The sequence below is a fragment of the Poecilia reticulata genome, chromosome 14, assembly GCF_904066995.2.
Source record: "Poecilia reticulata chromosome 14, P_reticulata-male-v2, whole genome shotgun sequence".
Lineage (NCBI taxonomy): Eukaryota > Metazoa > Chordata > Actinopteri > Cyprinodontiformes > Poeciliidae > Poecilia > Poecilia reticulata.
Genome location: NC_088843.1, coordinates 28602446 through 28624031, shown reverse-complemented (window position 1 = coordinate 28624031; position 21586 = coordinate 28602446). Strand labels below are relative to the sequence as shown.

The window sequence follows — 21586 nt, the reverse complement described above, 5'->3', positions numbered from 1 at the left end:
CGGTTGTTCAACTCAGAAACATTCAGACACAGGCTAGTTTTTATTTTCAATGTCTTTTTCCTTACATGTCTGAACAGAAACTAAAGTCTTCAAAAAAATAGTATTCTTAGCTTTATGTAAAACCAAAAAGTACTTTTGTAAATGTGGTTACCAGTTTTGCAGGGTTCCTGGGTTCCTCTTTTTTCGTTAGTTGTCTTTTCTTACAGTAGCATTGTTTCTTACAGTTGACAGTTGACTTAATTCAGTTCCTTATTGTAAAAGAAAACCTGACTATATAAAAATGCCCTTTTCATTTGATTATATTTTTTACTGTAAAAAAGTATCCAAATCAACCTATCTATATGTGAGATTGATTGCTCTGTTATCTATATATTAATCTAAATAAAGTAGGTAAATATATTACCTACTTATAGAGAGATCAACCTGTCTCATATAGGTTTAACCTAAAAGACAGGTGATTGTCTGTTAGCCTAAAAAACACTCACCCTTTAACCTAAAAATTCATTGTTCAACCTTTGGTACATTTCTTCAGATCTTGGCATGATGCGACTTTGTATTGTCATGAATTTGCTGTTTAAATTATTGTTGATTAATCTAAAAAAATCTAATTTAAAGTTAAAATTTGAGTTAAATTTTTAGATGGAAATTTTAACTCAACTTTCCAACTATTACAACATGGCTCAACAAGCTGAATATTGTTATTGAGTTGTTTGTTGAAATGAGATCTGAAACATCAAATTGTGACGGAAAAGCAGAAGAGAACCATAAATAGGCAAGTGCTTTCTTTCATTTTTTTTTTAGTTAGGTTTTGTTCAAAAGTGTGCTTGAAGTGTTGAAATTCAGTCTGCTGAACTGGAGAAAAAAAGATCCTTTGTTTTTAGTTTGTATTTAAAGTGTAGCTTTGAGGAGTCATTTGTGCTTCATTCCCACACGACTTCCTAGAGGGAAAAGTTGAGTTAGAAGCCTAACCTCTGTTCAAAAACATCTTAAAAAGTACAAAATTTAATGACGTTGTCAATATTAAGAATAAATGTACTTATTAATAAGACGCTTACTTCATTGTAGGTGTTGTAGCTGTTGGTTAGTTTTTCTCTTCCCTAAATAAAATGCAAAGATGTGAGTCTTCACTCTCATGACTCACAGGGATCCACATGACTGCTCATGCATGTCTGGGCCCGTGTTCTGCAGCTTTGGAGACAATAACAGTCCCTCTCCCTCTCCACTCATTCACCTTTTCATGTTCAGTTTCCAGCTGTAAGCTAATGAAAACGGGCTTCTGTTGTGTTTGACACTGCAGGTGATGAACGGGCTCATGCAGACCACCGGTTGGCCTGCTGTGGTGGCCTGTGTCGGCAACTGGTTTGGAAAAGGGAAGTGAGTACAGGGAGGCAGTTCTGCTGACTCTGCAGAGTTTTGGAGTCAACTAAATCAGACACTCTATCACATTTTAACAGCACTGCAACAAAGGACCAACAGAGGCGACATTTAAATGGTTCATACTGACAAATTTGAAATCAACTGACCCATGAAATCATGACAGCTTCACATGGACAATGCCTGGTGTCAGTGTTGGTTTTCTGCTTCAAGATGAATCAAAATTATTGAACAGTGGAGAACAAATCTAAACATATAAAGAATTCTTAGTTGAGTTTTTTAAAACCGATTTTGAGATTTTCAGTTCTGCTGAGTCAGTAGATCATCCTCAAATGTAAATGTTTTAACTGTTTTTGTTACTTCAGAGCAGAAATCATCTTCCTGCTAAATGTACGTTAAAGGAAGCAATAATCCCACACATAAGGGTTAACTGTCAAAGGGTGGTTATTGTGTAGAATTAGGGCTGGGTAATATGGCCAAATAGTATAAGTGTTTTATATCAATCAATATTGATAATTATTAATTTGTTTTTTGTTTTATCTTAAATACTGTAAAACTGGTGGTGTGACCTTTCCTGTTTATCCTCCGTTTTCACTCCACACTGTTGTTTATTTTAAGCAGTTACAAGGCACCAGGCTGGTGCTGCTGCACAAGTTACTCAACAGGCTGTTGCTAGGTAACAAAAGAGGGAGTAATCACTCCTAGCTAAGCTAGATTGGGTACACCAACCTAGCTTAGCTAGTCATGAGAGGTTGAGTGGCTAAAGCCTTTCCTCCAGAATGCTGAAATGCTGAATTGACTTATTGTCCAGCCCTCTGTAAAATTAACTTGAGCTTAGCATCATGTTATGATGTTATTCCCTCATCAATACATACGTGGAGCGTTGGCTTGCTTTTTCATACATGATTGAGAAATCTTTGAATCTCCTTTGGCAACCATTCATGTTTACAGAATGCTTGTTCTCACAAAGCGACACCTATTTACATAAAGCTCCTCTAGACTAGCAACAGCAGCAATTAGCAGACACCTGGTGGAATTGTGCATCTACTAAGCTTATCAGTCTAATACTCTCAAGTACGGATGTAAAAACCATAATGAGAAGCACTGCTGTGGTGACTTCCTGAAGACAGAGTGTTGGAAATAGTAAGATACAGAACCCCAATTTCAAGACAATAAGATTTTGAAGTCAAATTTATTTTAAATTCTGTTTGTTATAAACAGCGTTTTCTTAATAATTGAATGTAAAATACTACAATGCCCTTTTTGCATAAACCATACAAAACAGAGCAAAAATAAAGTGCAGCAGGAATATCTGCACTGAAATATAACATGAAACCAATTTCAGCCTTTGAAATAATTTTTTATTATTTTGTTCAAGAACAGTTTTTGTTATGCAGCAGGACACTGAATCAAAGCACCATCAGGAAGTGGTTTAAAAGAAAAATAAAGTTTTAGCAGGAACATAGTCAAAATCTGTGCTTAGGATTTATTTAGATAATATGGCATGACCTTAAATTGGTTCCTCATGCTTGAAAGCCCTTCATTGTGTGTAGATTAAAACAATTCTGCATAGAAGAGTGGATCAAAATTACACAATTTTGGAATGATAGAATATTATTATTCACATTGGTAACACTTTATTTGAAGAGGTGTGAATAAGACTGACATAACATCTATCATAAACATGAAGAAGTCTTTATGAATGTTTATGACAATTGTCATGAAGTGCCATTCAGTAATGACACTTTTAATGCAAAGTTGCTCTAAAAGTTGTATTGAAAGTCCATTAAAAATGCCAACTTTGCATTAAATTATCATCATTTACAAAATCATGCAAAGTTGGCACTTTTAATGCAACTTTTAGAGCAACTTTACATTAAAAGTGTCATTATTTACCGAATGACACTTCATGACAACTGTCATAAACATTCATTAAGATTTCTTCATGTTCATGACAGATGTTATGTCATGTTTATGACAGTGTCATGTCAGTCTTATGCACACCCCTTCAAATAAAGTGTTACCGTTACATTTCTGCAATATTTTAATACCAAACATTAATTTGTCTGAAAATAAAAGTTGAAAGTCCCCCGGAGTCAAAATGAGCTTTTTTCTCTTCAATCAAAAACACAAAGACAATATTATTGTGAATTCTTGCTCCTGTACATAAACAACAATAAAATGAGTAATTTTTAAAAATTATTACATTTACCTTAATGTTTAGAGTTATTTAACTTTTTGGGTAAATCATTTTTTGTCTTGTTTTTCAGGAAAATATTTCTAGTTTATTTCCAGTAATAAAAATTTGAATTTCATTTTTACAATCTCAGCGGAGTTTATCCAAGTATAATGGATGCCTAAGTGTGTAAAAAAACCTCACTAAATGTTTTTGACATGACTTTGTATAAAATAAAAATAAAAGCAGAAAAAAAGACAAAAAAGTGATTCTTTGTGTTGTACTTAAAATTTACAATATAACATACCTTTGAATTCTCATCCTAAAACAATTGCAAACATGTTTATTGACTCCAGATGCTGGAGGAACACATTTAAACTATTTTTCTATTTCTGTCATAAGCTACACAAACTTGTTAAAAGGGTTACAAGTGGCCGTGTGTTGTACTTTGAACAACCCTGGTTTATTATGTACAATATACACCAGAAGCAGGATTGTGCAGCTAACTGCTCAGTGTTTCTTGTTTTCATCTTTCTAATGGTCAGGCGTGGGTTCATCATGGGCGTCTGGAACTCCCACACCTCGGTGGGAAACATCCTAGGTTCCCTCATCGCTGGAGTTTTTGTCTCCTCAGAGTGGGGGATGTCCTTCATTGTCCCAGGACTCATCATCGCTGCCGCTGGGATCCTCTGCTTCATTTTCCTGGTTGAAAGTCAGTTTCTGCAAAGAGTTGTTTTGGTTCAATTTGGGGGGTTTTCTGTTTATAAGTGTGACACCATCATTTCACTCTATTCACTTCAGAACCTGAAGATGTGAACTGCTCTTCTCCTCAGCATCATGTGAGTTTTAAACTAAACTATTTAATTTCCCTTTGGGAGCAATAAAGTATTTTTGAATTGAAATTGAATTAAGTACATCTACTAGGGATGCAAAAACTGAATCAATTTATGATTAATTGCTGGTTAATTGTTAAAATGATTAAAATGAGTCAGAATGTATTTACGTGCATCAGACTTTCTTTTAGTGCTGTAGAGAGCGCCAGTGGTCATACTTAAGCAGAGCCTCTGATACAGAATTAAAGATGTCTGCATCTTTAATTGCAGACATCTTTAATGTCTGGAATCTACCATGTAGATTCCTATGGTAGGGAAGAGAAACTACCATAGGAATCTACAGTCCAGACACAGTCTGGTGTGGGATGGAAAATGCACTTTATGTGTATGTTTAAGTTTAAGAATGTGAGAAAACTTGAGTTTTCTGTTAATTCAGTCGGTATCTAATTAATCTGACACAAAATAACTTCAACATTTTATGATATCTTTTTTCAGTTCGGCTTATTACGAGAAATGTAGTCTTGTATGTTATGGAAAGACAGTCGAGCTTTTAAGAAAATAATTAATCTACAATAAGTCAATAAGATCAATCAACTTTAGATTAACTCATTAATCAATAACTTGCATTCCTACTTTCTCCTTTTTTTCTGAACCATTCATCTCTGAGCTCACAGCTGTGTGTTTGTATGTCAGATCATTCAGGAGTACGGTGAGACCGAGCCTCTACTGCAAAACGGGAACAGGAGCATCAATGGTGCCGTCTCCACGGAGACTCCGAAGATCATACAGGAACACTCTGAGGCCATAAGCTTCTATGGAGCTCTCTGTATACCTGTAAGCATAAATAGTTGAATTTAACTGATTGAAAAAAAAAGATTTGTCTGATTTTGCTCCAGAAATGACATTATTGTGCCGCTTACATGTTCCAGTCATAGTCTTTGGCTCCACATAGTGGTCTGAAAGACAAATTGCACATTTAAAATTATAGTAGAAGGTCCATTTCCATTTGACATGATCATGTTTTATTTATTTGAGGTTGGTGGACCTCCCTGCCATCACCCAAATATTTAGTTTCTTCCATGGATTCTTCATAAAATTCAAGTTGTGAACATTGTTACTTCCTGTCAGAAAAAATATGTTGCTGAAATTAAAAGATTACATTAAGCCTGGGTCAACTGTCAGGGTATGAATGACTTTAGGTTTAATTATATCTATCAAGCTTCTATCAGCTTTTCACTCTACTCAGTTCAGATTGATGGATTATTCTTCCATAAATCCATCCATCCATCCATTTTCTTCCGCTTATCCGGGGTCGGGTCGCGGGGGCAGCAGCTTCAGAAGGGAGGCCCAGACTTCCCTCTCCCCAGCCACTTCTTCCAGCTCCTCCAGGGGAACCCCAAGGCGTTCCCAGGCCAGCCGAGAGACAAAGTCCCTCCAGCATGTCCTGGGTCTTCCCCGAGGCCTCCTCCCGGTGGGACGTGATCAGAACACCTCACCAGGGAGGCGTCCAGGAGGCATCCTGACCAGATGCCCGAGCCTCAACTGGCTCCTCTCGACATGGAGGAGCAGCGGCTCTACTCTGAGTCCCTCCCGGATGACCGAGCTTCTCACCCTATCTCTAAGGGAGAGTCCAGCCACCCTGCGGAGGAAACCCATTTCGGCCGCTTGTATCCGTGATCTCGTTCTTTCGGTCATGACCCAAAGCTCCTGACCATAGATGAGGGTGGGAACGTAGATCGACCGGTAAATCGAGAGCTTAGCTTTTTGACTCAGCTCTCTCTTCACCACGACAGACGGGTACAGCGCCCGCTTCACAGCAGATGCTGCCCCAATCCGCCTGTCGATCTCCTGCTCCCTTCTTCCCTCATTCGTGAACAAGATCCCCAGATACTTAAACTCCTCCACTTGAGGCAGGACGACCCCCCTGACCCGGAGAAGGCACTCTACCCTTTTCCGGCTCAAGACCATGGCCTCGGATTTGGAGGCACTGAGCCTCATCCCGGCCGCTTCACACTCGGCTGCGAACCGCTCCAGTGAGAGCTGCAGATCACGTTCCGATGAAGCCAATTCTTCTTCCATAAATTGGATAAAAAAAACACTCAACAATAACCAGGAAAGCAGTACAATGATAAGTGCATTGACTCAGTGTGTTTAATAAAAAAAAAAAATACTATTCACCTGTGGAAATGTTTTGTTTAAAATTGTGTGACTTCAATAACATCTGCAAAACTGAGAACAGGATTAAATGAAAACAACACAGGAATAATCTGAAAACCAACAAAATTAAGGAACTGGTTATAAACTCAGATTCATATAAATTAGAGGTTTAAAACAGAATCTCTACCATGTTGTTTTCTTGTTTCCACATTCAGCTGAGAAGTGACTGGTCCCTCCAGGATTTCATGTAATTTATTTTTTTTTGCAATCCAAATCACTGACTTTGTGCATACTTGTCAAGTCTCCCATTTTGGCTTATTGCAAGGTGTCCAAAATAATTTCCCTCAACTTTAGTGGAGAACAGGTGCTGCTTTGCTCAGTCCTCTGCTCTTATGTATTATGGTAAATGTGACTTCTTATTACTTGTCATATCAAAGTTTTCAAAGTTATCATATCATATCTTTTTTTTTTTTGTCAAATTGGTGTTTTTATGATCATTTTTGTTAAGCATTTGCTCTAGGATGAGGTGGTTTCTTGGCTACATCAAAATTATTTGTCAAAACTGCAATGGACACACTGTTTTTGCATCACACGAGTCACATGATCGACAACGGAAGTTACCACTGGCACAAACCACAAAGACGAGGATAACAGGAAGTAGATGGAGGATCATGACACACTGTGCTTTTTAATGATTCATCGTATGCACAAACTTATTCATGTGTGATGTTAATTGTTTCATATTTAATAAAAATACCGCAATTGTCTTTTTTCGACATTTGTAAATATTGACAGTTTTGTGCTAATTTTAATGGAAATTCAGATTGGGATCATTAAAATACTTAATCTGATCCTTTATGTGTCCACAGGGAGTGGTGGAGTTTTCTCTTTGCCTCATGTTTGCCAAACTGGTCAGCTACACCTTCCTCTACTGGCTTCCCCTCTACATCTCTAATGTTGGTCGGTATTATTCACACATTTTACATTTTGACCTAAACTTTGCTTATTAGAAATCTTTATTCCTACCAATATCAAAATTAATTCAGACTTTCCTGTCTTAAGTCCTTTAGGAGTTCCGTAAATATCAGAATAAGGAGCGAGGGAATTTATTTTAGCATTTATATGTACTTTTTCAAATTAAGAAGGCTACTTACTCTCAGATGCCCAAATGATGACAGTGAAACAAGGCTTCTATGGACACAGGTGAAAAAGCTGCTCAATGAGATAGAAACTGTTTCTCTGGAAGCAACACAGAAAGTCAGATTACAGTTTGCAAATGCATTCAGGGACAAAGACCTTCATTTTTGGAGTCTTTTCCTGTGTTTTACTTAAACTAAAATTTAAGTTTTGCTAATATGAAAATAGTTACATTTAAAGGAGAAGTAAGATGAAAAAAGTGTGAAAATAGAGGAGGGACATCTCAAGACACCATGCAGGAAGTTAAAGCTTTGTTCAAATAGGTCTTTCAAGTGGATAGGGACTTCTAAGCATAGCACCAAATCAGTTAGAAATGGTCTCAATTACAATAAAGTAGATGTTTAGAAGTTGCCATCACAAATCTGTGCAGAATTAAAAAGGTTTTCATGAATAATATGATGTGCAAATCTGACTCAGTTACAACAGTTCTGTCAAGATTAATGGAACACTACCCCAGCAAACTGTGGTGAGAAGCTTGTGGAAGGAAACCCAAACTGTTTGACACAAATACAAATCAAAAGGTATTTTTTCCAAATTTTGAGGAAAGAGATTTACTGATAAACATTGGACATTTATTTTAGGAATCCTAACTGACTTGAAGCAGGAAAAATTGGGCCTGAATGTCCGACAGAGAGGTTGCAGAGTTTCCTCCAGTGTGTTATTAGCCTGGTAGACCGCAGTGACTTTATTTGCCCCCTGCCAGTTTTTATAAAAAAATTATTATTATTTTTTTTTTACATAAGCAAGTGACTGCAAGCATCTTTGCTGCGTTGAGCATTTCACTGACAGAGCAGAATCGTTCCTGAAAGATCAGTTAGTTTATACAGGCACGAAGCCAATCTCACCGCTGGGTGCCTCGTGGCTGGATCTCTTAAGTTTACCTCGGTGCATATCGGTCACCTGCTTTCTCTCTTGCTCTCGATGAAGGCAGACGCTTTTTTCCTCTGCTCCCTCCCTGCCCGTACCTGCCCTACTTGCTCTGTTTTTGTCCTGTCTTTTTCTATATTTTTGGAGCCTTTCTTTGCACATCATCCAAATCTACAAATTATCTATCTGGTCAATCGACCTCTCGGTGCAATTGATCAAATTTTCTCGACAAGGAGACATACCCGGCGGGATTCACCCTGGATTTATTCATAATAACAGGATTTCTGCTGTTTGGAGCTTGTGGATTCCTGGATTATCGACACATTTGTGACGAACTTGGCTGAACTAGCGAACACTCAGGCTGTTGGTGTGGACAGAGACGCAAGTTGGATGTGAGACTTGCAGCCCAGCTGAGGACTCTAAAACTCACTAACGGAATGGAATCGATCTTGGAGAAGTTGCTGGTTTCGATTCAGTGGAACGACCAAACTAATTTGGATAATTGGGAACTGAAATGTATCGGAGAGACTTTAGGGAAGATTGAAATTTATAATCTTCCCGACCAAAGACATTCTACTTCTGAATTGGCTTTCCCCGTGTGGCTTTGGAAGGGCTACATATTTCCAATCTCATTGAATATATGTAAACATTAGAGGTGTGCCGATCGATCGGCCACCGATCATAATCGGCCAATTTCCGTAAAGAAGTGCATGATCGGTGATCGCCGATCATTGGCTTTTGTTGCAGATACCGATCACCTGCATCTCATTTCTCAGCCTTCCTGTGCAGCTGGTCTCCTCTTTCCTTCACTCTGCACAAAACGCGCAGCAACAAATCCTAAGCGATGTGGAACTATAACGCACTGAGTGAATGGGGAAGTTTGCGTGTTGCGGCGGAAAATTGAAGCACGTCAAAATGCATCAACACAACGAAGCTAATACGACATAAAAACAATGTTATACTTGACGGAGTTTGGCTACATCGAGGCTCACTGCAGTAAAAAAGACATATGGAGGATCAGATAGCAGGTAAAGCAGCGCACAGCTACAAACACTCACCCGGATTAGCATGACGGTCAGAAAGCTAAACAAATAACCCGCAAAATTATTTAAGTCTTGGAGCTGCGATGCTGATCATTTTTCTTCCACAGATGAACTATTGGCTCACTACAACAAAAGTCTTCACAACATCCTGAACAATCTTGCTCCACTTAAAACCAGATCTTTTTCTTTTACTCATACTGCACCTTGGTTTAATTCCACTCTTCGACAGTTAAAAACAAAAGGACGTCGCCTTGAAAGACTGTACCAAAAAACTGGTCTCACTGTTCACAGACATGTATTCCAGTCACATTCTTTTATACAAAGATGCAATTTCTTCAGCCAAATCAACATATTATTCCACTTTAATCAATTCTAACAAGGATAACTCCAAAACTTTATTTTTTGTACTTGCAAACATTACCAAACCACTAGATTCCCTTCCTCCCCACCTGTATACCTCTGATTTTTGTAACACTTTGTAACATTTTTTACTTCTAAGATAGAAATGATCCATCAGAAACTTATACCCAGTCTCGCCTTAACATCACCTGTCCCAGTTTCAGTTGTTCCTACCAATTCATTCTCGGTCTTCAGCCTTCCCTTTGTTGATGATGTCACCAAATTAATTCAAAAATCTAAATCTTCAATCTGCCATTTAGATCCTCTTCCCACTGTTCTTGTTAAAGTGACCCTCCCCTCTCTGTCCCCTCTCATCACTAACATTATGCATTCTTCCCTTACTACTGCTGTTGTTCCCTTGGCTCTAAAAACTGCAGCAATAACCCCAATACTTAAGAAACCTGGTTTAGATCCCAATGAACTCAATAATTTCCGTCCTATCTCAAATCTTCCTTTTATTTCAAAATTTCTAGAAAAGACAGTTGCTGCTCAACTCCATTCTCATCTTTCCAGCAATAATTTATATGAACAATTCCAATCTGGCTTCCGTCCACTCCACAGTACAGAAACGGCGCTTCTTAAAATTACAAATGATCTCCTCCTTGCTGCTGACTCTGGTTTATTATTGATATTCCTTCTACTTGATCTGACTGCGGCTTTTGATACAATTTCACATAACATCCTTATTGACAGATTATCCTCTCTTGGCATTGTAAATACACCTCTCAGCTGGTTTCGTTCATATCTGTCAGGCTGCTCTCAGTTTGTTCAGTTAAAATCATTTTCCTCTCGCCCAGTTCCCGTCTCCTCAGGTGTTCCTCAGGGCTCTGTCTGGGTGTCATCCTCAATAGCACCCTCTCTTTTGCCTCCCATGTCAATAATATCACTCGGTCAGTTTATTTTCATCTCCGAAATATTTGCCGTCTCCGTCCTTCTCTCACTCCGCACTCCACTGCTGTTCTGGTCCACAGTTTGGTCACATCTCGTTTAGACTATTGTAATTCTATACTTTTTGGTCTGCAACAGAAAACTCTGCATAAATTACAATTGGTTCAAAATTCAGCTGCTCGTATCATTACACAGACCCCTTTAATTCATCACACCTATTTTACAACAGCTCCATTGGCTTCCAATCACATATCGCATCAACTATAAAATACTTCTAACTTTTAAAGTAGTTCACAACCTCACACCTTCATATCTCTCGGACCTCCTTCACATTGCCACACCCACCCGTTCCCTCAGATCCTCTTCTTCTGTCCATCTCACCGTCCCCCCTGGTCGTCTTGTCACTATGGGGAGCAGAGCATTCAGCCGCTCTGCTCCCAAACTCTGGAACTCACTCCCACCTGATCTCTGGAACATCGAGTCTTTGCAATATTTTAAGTCCAAACTCAAAACCCATTAGTTTGAACTAGCATATAGCCTTTAATTATCTTTGTACTATCTTCTAAATCTTGTTTGTGTTTTTATGGGTTTTTTTTTTATTACCGGTATGTATTTTATAATTTGCTTGTTTTTATGTCAAGGTGACCTTGGGTGTCCAGAAAAGCGCCTACAAATAAAATGTATTATTATTATTAGTAATTGTGGCGTACCCACTATTTCGATCAATATTACACAGCCCAGAAATGGAATCAGAATTAGAATTAGAATAACTATGAACTTAGAATCCCGAAATACTTAGACTCCTGTTCTCCCAAACCAGAAATGGAATTAGGCCAGAGGAAACTTATCAACCCTGAACAGGAACACCTAGTTTAGATACTTTAGATCAACATTAGATTATTTTTCTTCTTTTGCTCTTTTTTTTCTTCTTTCCTTTGGTTTTTTTAATTTTTATTTCCTTTTAATTCATGTAAAGCACTTTGAATGGCCTTGTTGCTGAAAATGTGCTATATAAATAAAATTACCTTACCTTTCACCTATATGAACATTTATGAGAACTCGTTTCTTTGGAGAATTTTTCACTGAGGTATGAGTCAAGTTTAAAAGCCACTATATTTGCTTTGCTCCCGCATCTCTATGTGAACCGCAAATGTAGGTGAGCTTTAAGTGTGCAGTGAGATTGATGTATCTTTTTGAACAAAGAGTTATGTACAGCGTGTGCGTTACATCTCAACACGCTGCCCAGCACGTGACTCCGTGTCTGCACTGATTGAGTTTATGTGTATGTTCTTTGTTAGACGGTGCGTTAGTCTAACAACACAGACTAGGTGGCTGAGTCTGTGGAGGAGATTTCACGCTCACCTCATCAACATGTCATTGGCGGCACGATGCTTCAAACTGTAAAAGTATTTGCCTACTTACACTCAGGCAGAGTTGCTGCGTGCGTGGAGATCATAAAAACTCGTCCCATAAAGCTTGGGCAACCAGCACTTATTAAAAACTCAAAAGCCACATAAATGTAGTAAAGCCACATAAATTTAATCTCCCAGTTTGTCCCTCTGTATCCAGCAGAGAGAGGTACAGTGCAGTGGCTTTTCATGCAGGGCTGGTCCAAGGTTGTATGAGGCCTTGAGCAGAATTTGATTTAGGGGGCCCATCTTGTAATTTACTGAGATGTTTTTGTGAACAAACAGAGCTCAAACTCAAAGGTTCAACAAAAATGGAAGTAATTGGTATATATTTTGTTGTTTTTTATTGTTTGTTGTCTTTAAGATTCTATAGTTGTGGGTATTATGTGTATTGTCGGCAATGCATTCCAGTAACATAATTACCCAGTAATATTTTTTAATTTCCTGTCATCTTAACATCTTTTAATGTAAAAACAGGATGGCCTGCCTCGGCGCCCCGACCACCAGGCTTAGCAAGTTGTCTTGGGGAAACCCTGGGTAACAAATCCTAAGCGATGTGGAACTATAACGCACTGAGTGAATGGGGAAGTTTGCGTGTTGCGGCGGAAAATTGAAGCACGTCAAAATGCATCAACACAAAGAAGCTAATACGACATAAAAACAATGTTATACTTGACGGAGTTTGGCTACATGGAGGCTCACTGCAGTAAAAAAGACATATGGAGGATCAGATAGCAGGTAAAGCAGCACAGCTACAAACACTCACCCGGATTAGCATGACGGCTAAACAAATAACCCGCAAAATGATTTAAGTCTTGGAGCTGCGATGTAAGACGCTGGTTCTGCTCTCGCTGTTGAACCGCTGCTACGCTACAGGTAGTAATATTTCATAGACGGAGCGCCGCTTCTGCTCCACCTGGTAGTGACTCTCACACCTAACCTCTGCTTAAAGCTGCAGCATCTAACCTAAAAATACATTTTACATACGTATTAAAACTGTCCTAACATGAGACACATAATCTCTAAAAAAATAATCGATCTCCTCCCTGCTCTGCATAATTACTCCGCTCAGTCAGAAACAGCCACTCAGAACTAGCAGTAATCAGCTAGCCGCCATGCTATCAGGAAGTTTTCATTCAGTAACTCAGAATTGTTTATTGTAATGGAACCTATATTATTTTTGGCAATGTTGAGAGGTTTTATTTTGGCTCTTTGCATTATTTAACCTCTTCAGAGCCTCCATATGTTATCAGTCTGTTAAAGATAGTATTATTGATAGCAGCACAATTTGCACAATGCCTGTTTTGTTTAGTTTTCTTCTTGGAAAAAGTTATTAAAAACAAGTTTTTGTCTAAATTAAGGTGAATTCATGGTTCCTTTTTCCACATAATGTAACCGGTAGCGTTTATGATAAAAAATAAAAAATAAAAAATTATGTGATCGTATCGGTGATCGGCCCTCATGGGTGATCAGTATCGGTATAGGCAGGAAAAAACCTGATCAGCATATCTCTACCACAAATGTAAGAGGGGGTAAAAAACAAGTTCATACTTCTACCCACTCCTTTGAATGTGTAAATATACTTTGCTACTGTTCTTCTTTTGTTTGCTTTTGTTTAAATTTGTTTGTATACAACTTTTATTCTTTTATTACTCTCCGTTCAATAAAGTCAAACCAAACCAAATATTATATATTTAAATAGTCTGGTAGAAGAAAGGAATAAAATTATGCACAATTTTCATGCAGTGCAAAATCTCGTCTTCATATACAGTGTATATGCAACTGCATGTTTAATGTGTGAATTTTTTGTTTTTTCTCAGCACATTTTCAAGCAAAACAAGCGGGAGACATGTCAACGTTATTTGATGTAGGAGGGATTGTTGGTAGGTTTTGATTGGGCAGTTAAAAACACCTTTTGGTATTATACTTTTTTGCTGTGCAAGAATGTAAAGACAGTCAAATGAATGCCTCCTTTGTGTCCACAGGAGGCATCATGGCCGGCCTGGTGTCTGACTTCACGGGGGGGAGAGCGTCAACCTGCTGTGTCATGCTGATTGCTGCTGCACCGATGGTGAGAAATCTCTCATCTAGCAACTTTATGATATAGAAGCACACTTAATTGAATTGATTTGGTTTCCATCAAATTGTAAAGGGAATTTTGAGCAAATTTATAAAATTTTGCAAAAAGAAAATGCAATTTAGCTGTGTTTCCATCTTCTGGTTTGGAGCGAATCAGTCAGGCAATCAGATGTTGATGCACTGATCCAATCTTACCTGTATCAGTTCTGATACTGAAAAGAAATCTAGACCAGTAATCAGTGACAATATGCCCATCCATGTGGGCAGATCTATTCAATCTAATTCTATGATTTTTGCTGTAAGCGACGTCATCTTTTATCATTTGTTTTACATTATATTCAGAATTCCTAATTGCACTTTCTGAACCATTTGAAAGAAGATTTGCTGCAGTTTATTTTTTATTTTTACATGTTTGACCAAGGCTTTTTTTTTTTTGTCAGTTTTTTATTTTTATTTTACATCGACTGTTATACTGAACAGGCTGCACTGTTGGTAGAGCTGTTGCCTTGCAGCAAGAAGGTTCTGGGTTCGATTCCCGGTCCTTCTGCATGGAGTCTCCATGTTCTCCCTGTGCATGGTGGGTTTTCTCCAGGTACTCCGGTTTCCTCCCACAGTCCAGAAACATGACTGTCAGGTTAATTGGCCTCTCCAAATTGTCCCTAGGTGTGAGTGTGTGTGTGCATGGTTGTTTGTCCTGTGTGGTGTGTCTCTGTCTGTCTGTCTCTGTGTTGCCCTGCGACAGACTGTAGACCTGTCCAGGGTGACCCCGCCTCTCGCCCGGAACGTTAGCTGGAGAGGCACCAGCAACCCTCCTGACCCCACTGAGGGACAAGGGTGTAAAGAAAATGGATGGATGGATGGGTGGATGGGTGGATGTTATACTGAGCAAAACAATTCTGCATGTTTGACCAAGCTTGTGAAGTTTTGGCGTATTTAAGTGTGCTATACTGGTGCAGAATTATAAAATAAATTTGTCTTATTGTACTTTTATTCCTGTATTTAGAAAAATAAATATTTTAAGTCAATTCTGCACTGCTTTTCTGTATCGGATCAGATAATACTAAACCTCAGATATTGAATCAGAAGTAAAAAAAAAAAAAAAGGGATTGGTCCAGCCCCTAGCTAGGGGTGGACAATATGAACTTAGAATTTTATTGCGATATTTTGTGGTACTATTGTAACAACGCTAAAAATTATGTAAACAAAATATTTACAGCCTTATTGCTTCTTTTTCTAGGCATTTGTTTGACTGCCTAATTTATAGCGTGCTGTACCATGTTATATGTACATGGCACAGCATTTATAGTGCCACAAACGCAAATACTGCTCTTGAAAATCATTCCCATGCCATGTGACATTCGCTTTTTCAGAACTTAAAGATCATACTTACTTAAAGAAGTATGATTTATAATACTAAACTGCACACAGTAACTGCATCCAATCATATTTACTGATCTTTATGCTCAAACAATGGAGAAAATGGTAAAAACAACAATTCCAATAATACAGTCAGTTTTGTTTTTATTTGACATCATTAACTGAAATTTATCAAATTTCTTCTCCTGATGAAAAGTTTTTCAATTTAAACAATGTGATAAATGCCTGTTAATGCTATGTATGGCTGCAATAAACAAAGTACAGGTTGCAAACTAGCAGGTGCCACACATCTCAGAAAAGTTTTGTGCCACTGTTAAGGCAGAACTTATTCATCAGTTGAGTTTTGCACCTCAACTCTTTTGGAAAAGTCAACATCCACCTGAAGTGAGCATAAAAACGTTTTTGCAAAATTTAGGAAGTTATTTCCATCAACCTTTTCTAATTCAAAATGTGCAGAAAAAACATTGATGGAAACAGTTACTCATACCTTCCAGAACAACAATTATCTGTAGTCTACTCCAAGAAAGTGTGTTTATGTGACAGCAGTTAATAATCTGTATTATCAGAAGATCATTGATTATTATTTTATGCTGATCAGTGATCATAATCCTTAATATTTCATGAGTCAGTTGAGTCAAACAGGGATCAGATTTACAATGATTAGAAATGGAGTGTGAAATAAAATATTAGACAAATAATAAAAATAACTAGAAAATTTCTGCAGAAATTTTATGGGGCCTGCCAAAGTGTGCCCGTCGGATTTTTAATAAAGCGTTCTGATGCTGTTACGACTGGCTCAATGTCATAACAAAAACGGGAGACCATGCAGGGGTTAAAGTGTAGAAAAATGAATATTTATTAACAAAAACAACAATGGATTGTAGATATCAGTATAAGTGGTGTGATGCAAATGCTTGGATGTGTTGTATGAGTGTATATGGAAGTGTTGAAGTGCCAAAACAAAGACAAACGCAAATGTGCAAAAAGGAGGGGAGCTGAGGCCTGGCAACAGAACACCATAAGCGTCAAGCGGCAGAGTGGACGCCGAAGGCGACCCAGAAGATGAAGGCGACCAGGTTTAAGTACTCTGCGTTCCCAATCAACCTGATCAGCAGCACCTGTAAAGGGGAGGAGCACAAGGACAGACAAAAGCAACACCTGCAGCGCAGCCCTTAAGGCCCAGGGCCGTAACAGATGCTACAAATTAGCAATAATGCTAAAGAAAGCTGCAATATAGTCAATAACCTGTGGGGAGTCAGAAGCATGTTCACTAAGCTGTACTTGTACCATTTAGTATGTTGCATAAGATAAAATTACCCAAAATGCTAATAAAAGCATGAATGCTATCAGTAGCATGTTTGGCATCACTAGCATATTGTCTGTCATTACTTACTCCATTCAGTATACAAAACATTGCTAATAAGTAAGAAAAGCACTCTGATGCTTAATATTGGTGTAAGCATGAAAATTGGAGTTATGAAATGTAAAATGTTTTATTGTGAAAGGCTCCCCGGATGGAGGAGATAGAGCGAACGTTCGATGACAGCTGAGGGCTGGTCAGCTGAGTTCGATGACAGCTGATGGTGTAGCGGGAAAAAAAATTAAATGTTCGACACTGAGAAAGAGCTTAATTATTTTCTGTGGATTATTCTGCAAAGGAGAATCACAGTGGACACCCACGAGTCTTACACTGGTGGCAACGGTGTCGAACTTGGGACTCTTCTCACGGTTTGTCTGATTTTTTTTTCGTGAGCTAGCCGTTACTTAAGTACAGCATCGACGGTTGCTTTCCGTTTTTCTTTTAGCTAGCAGTGTTACATAGGCGTTTTCGCTCGGATTATACAGTTTCATTCACCATGTCAGAAGACGACAGGTCAGCCACATCCAGCCGGGAGCTTCAGCGCGGGGCTGAGGACAGCCTACGTTTTCCGGTTGTTTCGATGAGGGGAATCCCACTCCCTCCGCCCTTCTGCAACAATGGCCGTGAGTCATTTACACTGTGGGCTCGCCGTTATGATGTTATTCAACAGGCTCGTTATAAAGACAGTACCGTGGATTTGGACGCTAATCTGGCTCTGGAATTACAGACCCTTTTGCCGCATGAACTTTTTATAGTGTGGGACAATTTACCAAAGGAGACACAAAGTTCATTTGAGGCTACCAAAAAGCATCTCCAGGACGCGTTCGGGCAGAAGGATATCATTGCCTCTTTTCAGACTTTTCCCAATGCACTTCATCGCCTGCCAAATGAAGCGATGGAAGTCTATGCTGCAGATATATGTCGTCTAGTCAAAGAGGCATTCCCTGATTTTGAGAAAAATGTGAGTGAGTACATGAAAATCTCCCGTTTCATTGCTGGTTTGGATCAGGAGCTACAGATCAAGTGCCATGAGAGTGGGGTGAAGACGTTTCAGGAGGTTTTTGAGGTTGCAGCACCAGCAGAGCGAGCTCGTCAGGCTGCTCGTTTAATATCACCAGTATTACCAGGTGCTGTAGCACAAGTTGTAAATGCATCTTCTGTAAATACTGTTTCCAGTGAGCAAGCATATCTTAAAACTGCCATACAGGACCTCACTAGTACTGTAAAGGATCTCAGTAAAGAACTAGGGACACTAAAGTTGAAGTTGGATAACAGAGATTCTCGTTCACCAGCAAGACAGTTTCGCCAGCCTTCCCCTGAGTACGGACACCAATCTGGGCGCAGTCCAAATGAGAATCTATACAGCAGGGGGTATAGATCTGGTTCCCCTTCTTTCAGGGCCACCAATGGAAAATATTCACGGCCCAGTGGCTTCTACAATGAGGACAATAGAGGACGTCGCCAATCATCTGGGAGACACCAATATGAATGGAGGCAGAGGAGCCAAAGCCCTCTATGAAAACATGTCTCATTTCAGGACCAAAAATTCATGGCACCTCCACCTATGTATCATCACCAACCAGCTGACTACCATTCCGATCGTAAGCATCCAGCTTACTCAACTGATGGCTCATACTACCAGGGAAACGAACACTAGCTGTTGAGGAGGGGCGCTCATCAGCTCACTCAAGTAAGGCCCAAAATGACGGTGGAAAATGGTGTGTCACTGCCACCTGGTGGTTCCCCACCTACCACGCTAGAACTTCCAGAACCTAGCACAATAATGGCACCAGTAAGTGAAACACCTTTTACCTCGTATATTAATGGGATCTTAGAGGGGTCTGACACACATATTATGTTGGAATCAGGTTCCCACATTTCATTTATAAGTGTTAAAACCCGAATGACTATTCCTGCACTGGCTAAAAGACCCTTGAAAAAAAAACGTTATCTTATCAAAAGCAGTGACGGGCCACACTTTAGACACGTTAGGCACCATTGAAGTGACTCTGAAGATGGGCTCACATACCTTACACCATGATGTGCAGGTGATGAGGAATGTTAGTGAAAGCACTCTTCTTGGTATGGACTTTCTACAACTCCATAATACAGTTCTGGATTTTGGTCGGGGAATCTGCAATTTATACGGAGCAGATACCTCTCCTCAGAAAACCCCTGTTGGCTCCCTTAAACTGTACAGCATGTATAACAGAATGTACAGTGGTTCCACCACATTGTGAGGTCAACTGTGAAGTGTCATTAACACCTCCGACAGTAACTGTGGACATTCCTGATGTCTATGATGGCTGCCTTGAGCCTTACCAGTTGGACTTGGTTGGCATTTCGGTGGCCTGTACTCTATCCACAGCAAGAAATGGTTTTGCTGTTGTCCTCCTTCTGAACCCAATTAATGGATCTGTTACGTTGCAACCTGTGATGAAAGTAGGACAGTTTTTCCCTGTCTTTAAAGAGGACGTCATCGTGAACAGTACTCCAATTCAGCCAACCCCTATATGTCGCGTTGACATGGACCAAACCACCAACTCAAATCAATTCAATCAACAGCTCCAAGTTAAATTATTGTCACTTTTTTCTCCGAGGCGCCTTTAAACATAACATTAGTTCAGTAGGTGACTGCTGTTGCATAAGAGCCCCAAGGTGTATGTTAGAATCCAGACAGACATGAAGGGATATCTTCTGCATAAATAGCAGACGCATGTGCATTCAACTGCAGAGCAGTGCAGCCCATCTTTAACGGGTCGTTAGATCACCGCAGTTATCTATCTGCTTCACATTAGTTATTTGTCGCTAGTCAGCGCACTATTCTTTGTCATCTGAGCTATATTATAACTTATGCTACCCAGGCCCGGCAGCAAGGGCGGACATCTGGGTGCATTGCCGGCTTCAGTTAGTTGTGTCCCGGCTGTCTGCAAGCCCCGTGTTTTACCTACATGGCCAATTCTTTGATAGTCCTGCACCGACTTGGCACTGGAGTCTCCTCCACTTCCCTTACCGTGTCCTCTGCAACCTCGTTCCGCAATTAAAACAGTTTTATGTGCAGTTAACGCATCGTATCTATTTTTCAAACCGCCTACAAACGCAACGTGAGCCCGGAGACGTTCACACCATTGCTTAACAAGACGCCCGTGGCTATTGTCGTTGTGTATGTTCAGCTACGTAGATTCATTCTGCCTGTTGAAGATTCTAGGTTGGAATATATTTTTGGAAAATCTCTGGCTCCATCTTCTGCTCACGGATCCCAGGTTCTCCCGGCGGGCCGAAGTGAAACCACACAGTAAACGATCGTAGACGTCACAGAATTATTGACTTTAATCCAAAAGAAGACATGAAATTATACCCGAAACTGCAGAACAGAGACGTGCATTAATTTACCTGAGACGAATGGAAAGAAGGAAGAAGAAGGCAAATATGCGCTTAGACGTCTTTGGAGAATTGCACGAGCCAATCCGAGTAGTTACTCCCGTGTACAAGGTTTTATAGTAAAGGCGTATTCTAGTCTTCTATTTCTTCAAATAAGGCGTATCCTTGCTCATCCATCCAGGAGCTGTCTCTGACCCTCTTTAAAGTTAGTCACTCCCTGCACTTTGTTTTCAAGATCAAGCACCTATTGTCACTTTTATCTTAAAGCGGAAGCAGAACTTCTCTACTGGCCAGGACTCCTGCTGTTTCACGGCTTTTCACAGTTTGTGTGAAGCTGGAACTTCTGATGGTTTCCCACACAAAGGGCAGTTCAAACAACCTGCTGGTAACATAAAGGTTAATAGGGCAGAATAAGTTATTAATCTGAAAACTATAATTGGGCTTTCCAATCAAGACATGGCAAGTTCTAAAACTAGCATATTTTAAATGTATCTCTTATCATGACCTAAACAGCCGATTCAATCAGTTAATCTCGTCCGGAGCAGGGGTTCGGGTCTCGGCTGGCCTTCACATATCAGCGGCTTGAGGCATGAATTATCATTTACCTAATTGTGGACTTTTGCTCCATTGCGACGGCGATACGTGAAGTAGAGTGGCTTGCCAACGTAACATGAAGTCGGCTAATAATTCCTCTTTGGTTCGGTTGAGCCCGTCCAGCGCTTTTTCTAATTATTAATCAGCCTTTAATTCCTATTGATGAGGGTCTTTGTCCAATCATTGTTCCAAAAAAAATTTTTAAAAAATAAAAAAATTGCTCAGTGTCCATTCACTACTTATCAAAAGCAACCTTAAATAGAAACTGGTTTAGTCTCAATGTAAAACATGTTTTTAGCATCCGATTTATAGGAACTTTTCCAGACGCACAATGTATAGCGGTGTTTCATATTTCATTCAGGTAGCACAGTACAGAACAATCCAGAGGATTTAAATGGTCTGGCAGTCGCTATTTCAGCAGGTGATCAACAAGTGATTCTTTTCGTAGCTTA

General features: G+C 39.4%; 1 protein-coding gene across 3 annotated transcripts in view; it reads left to right on the top strand.

The window, feature by feature from the left end:
- slc37a2 (solute carrier family 37 member 2) overlaps nt 1–21586 on the top strand; it is a 66059-nt gene that overhangs the window by 22192 nt on the left and 22281 nt on the right. For all 3 annotated transcript variants that reach the window (XM_008428668.3, XM_008428667.3, XM_008428669.3), the window contains exons 6-12: nt 1298–1374; nt 4096–4262; nt 4352–4389; nt 5077–5217; nt 7410–7500; nt 14164–14226; nt 14329–14414. In XM_008428668.3, coding sequence (XP_008426890.1) covers nt 1298–1374; nt 4096–4262; nt 4352–4389; nt 5077–5217; nt 7410–7500; nt 14164–14226; nt 14329–14414 — 663 coding nt within the window. The remainder of the gene's footprint in view (nt 1–1297; nt 1375–4095; nt 4263–4351; nt 4390–5076; nt 5218–7409; nt 7501–14163; nt 14227–14328; nt 14415–21586) is intronic.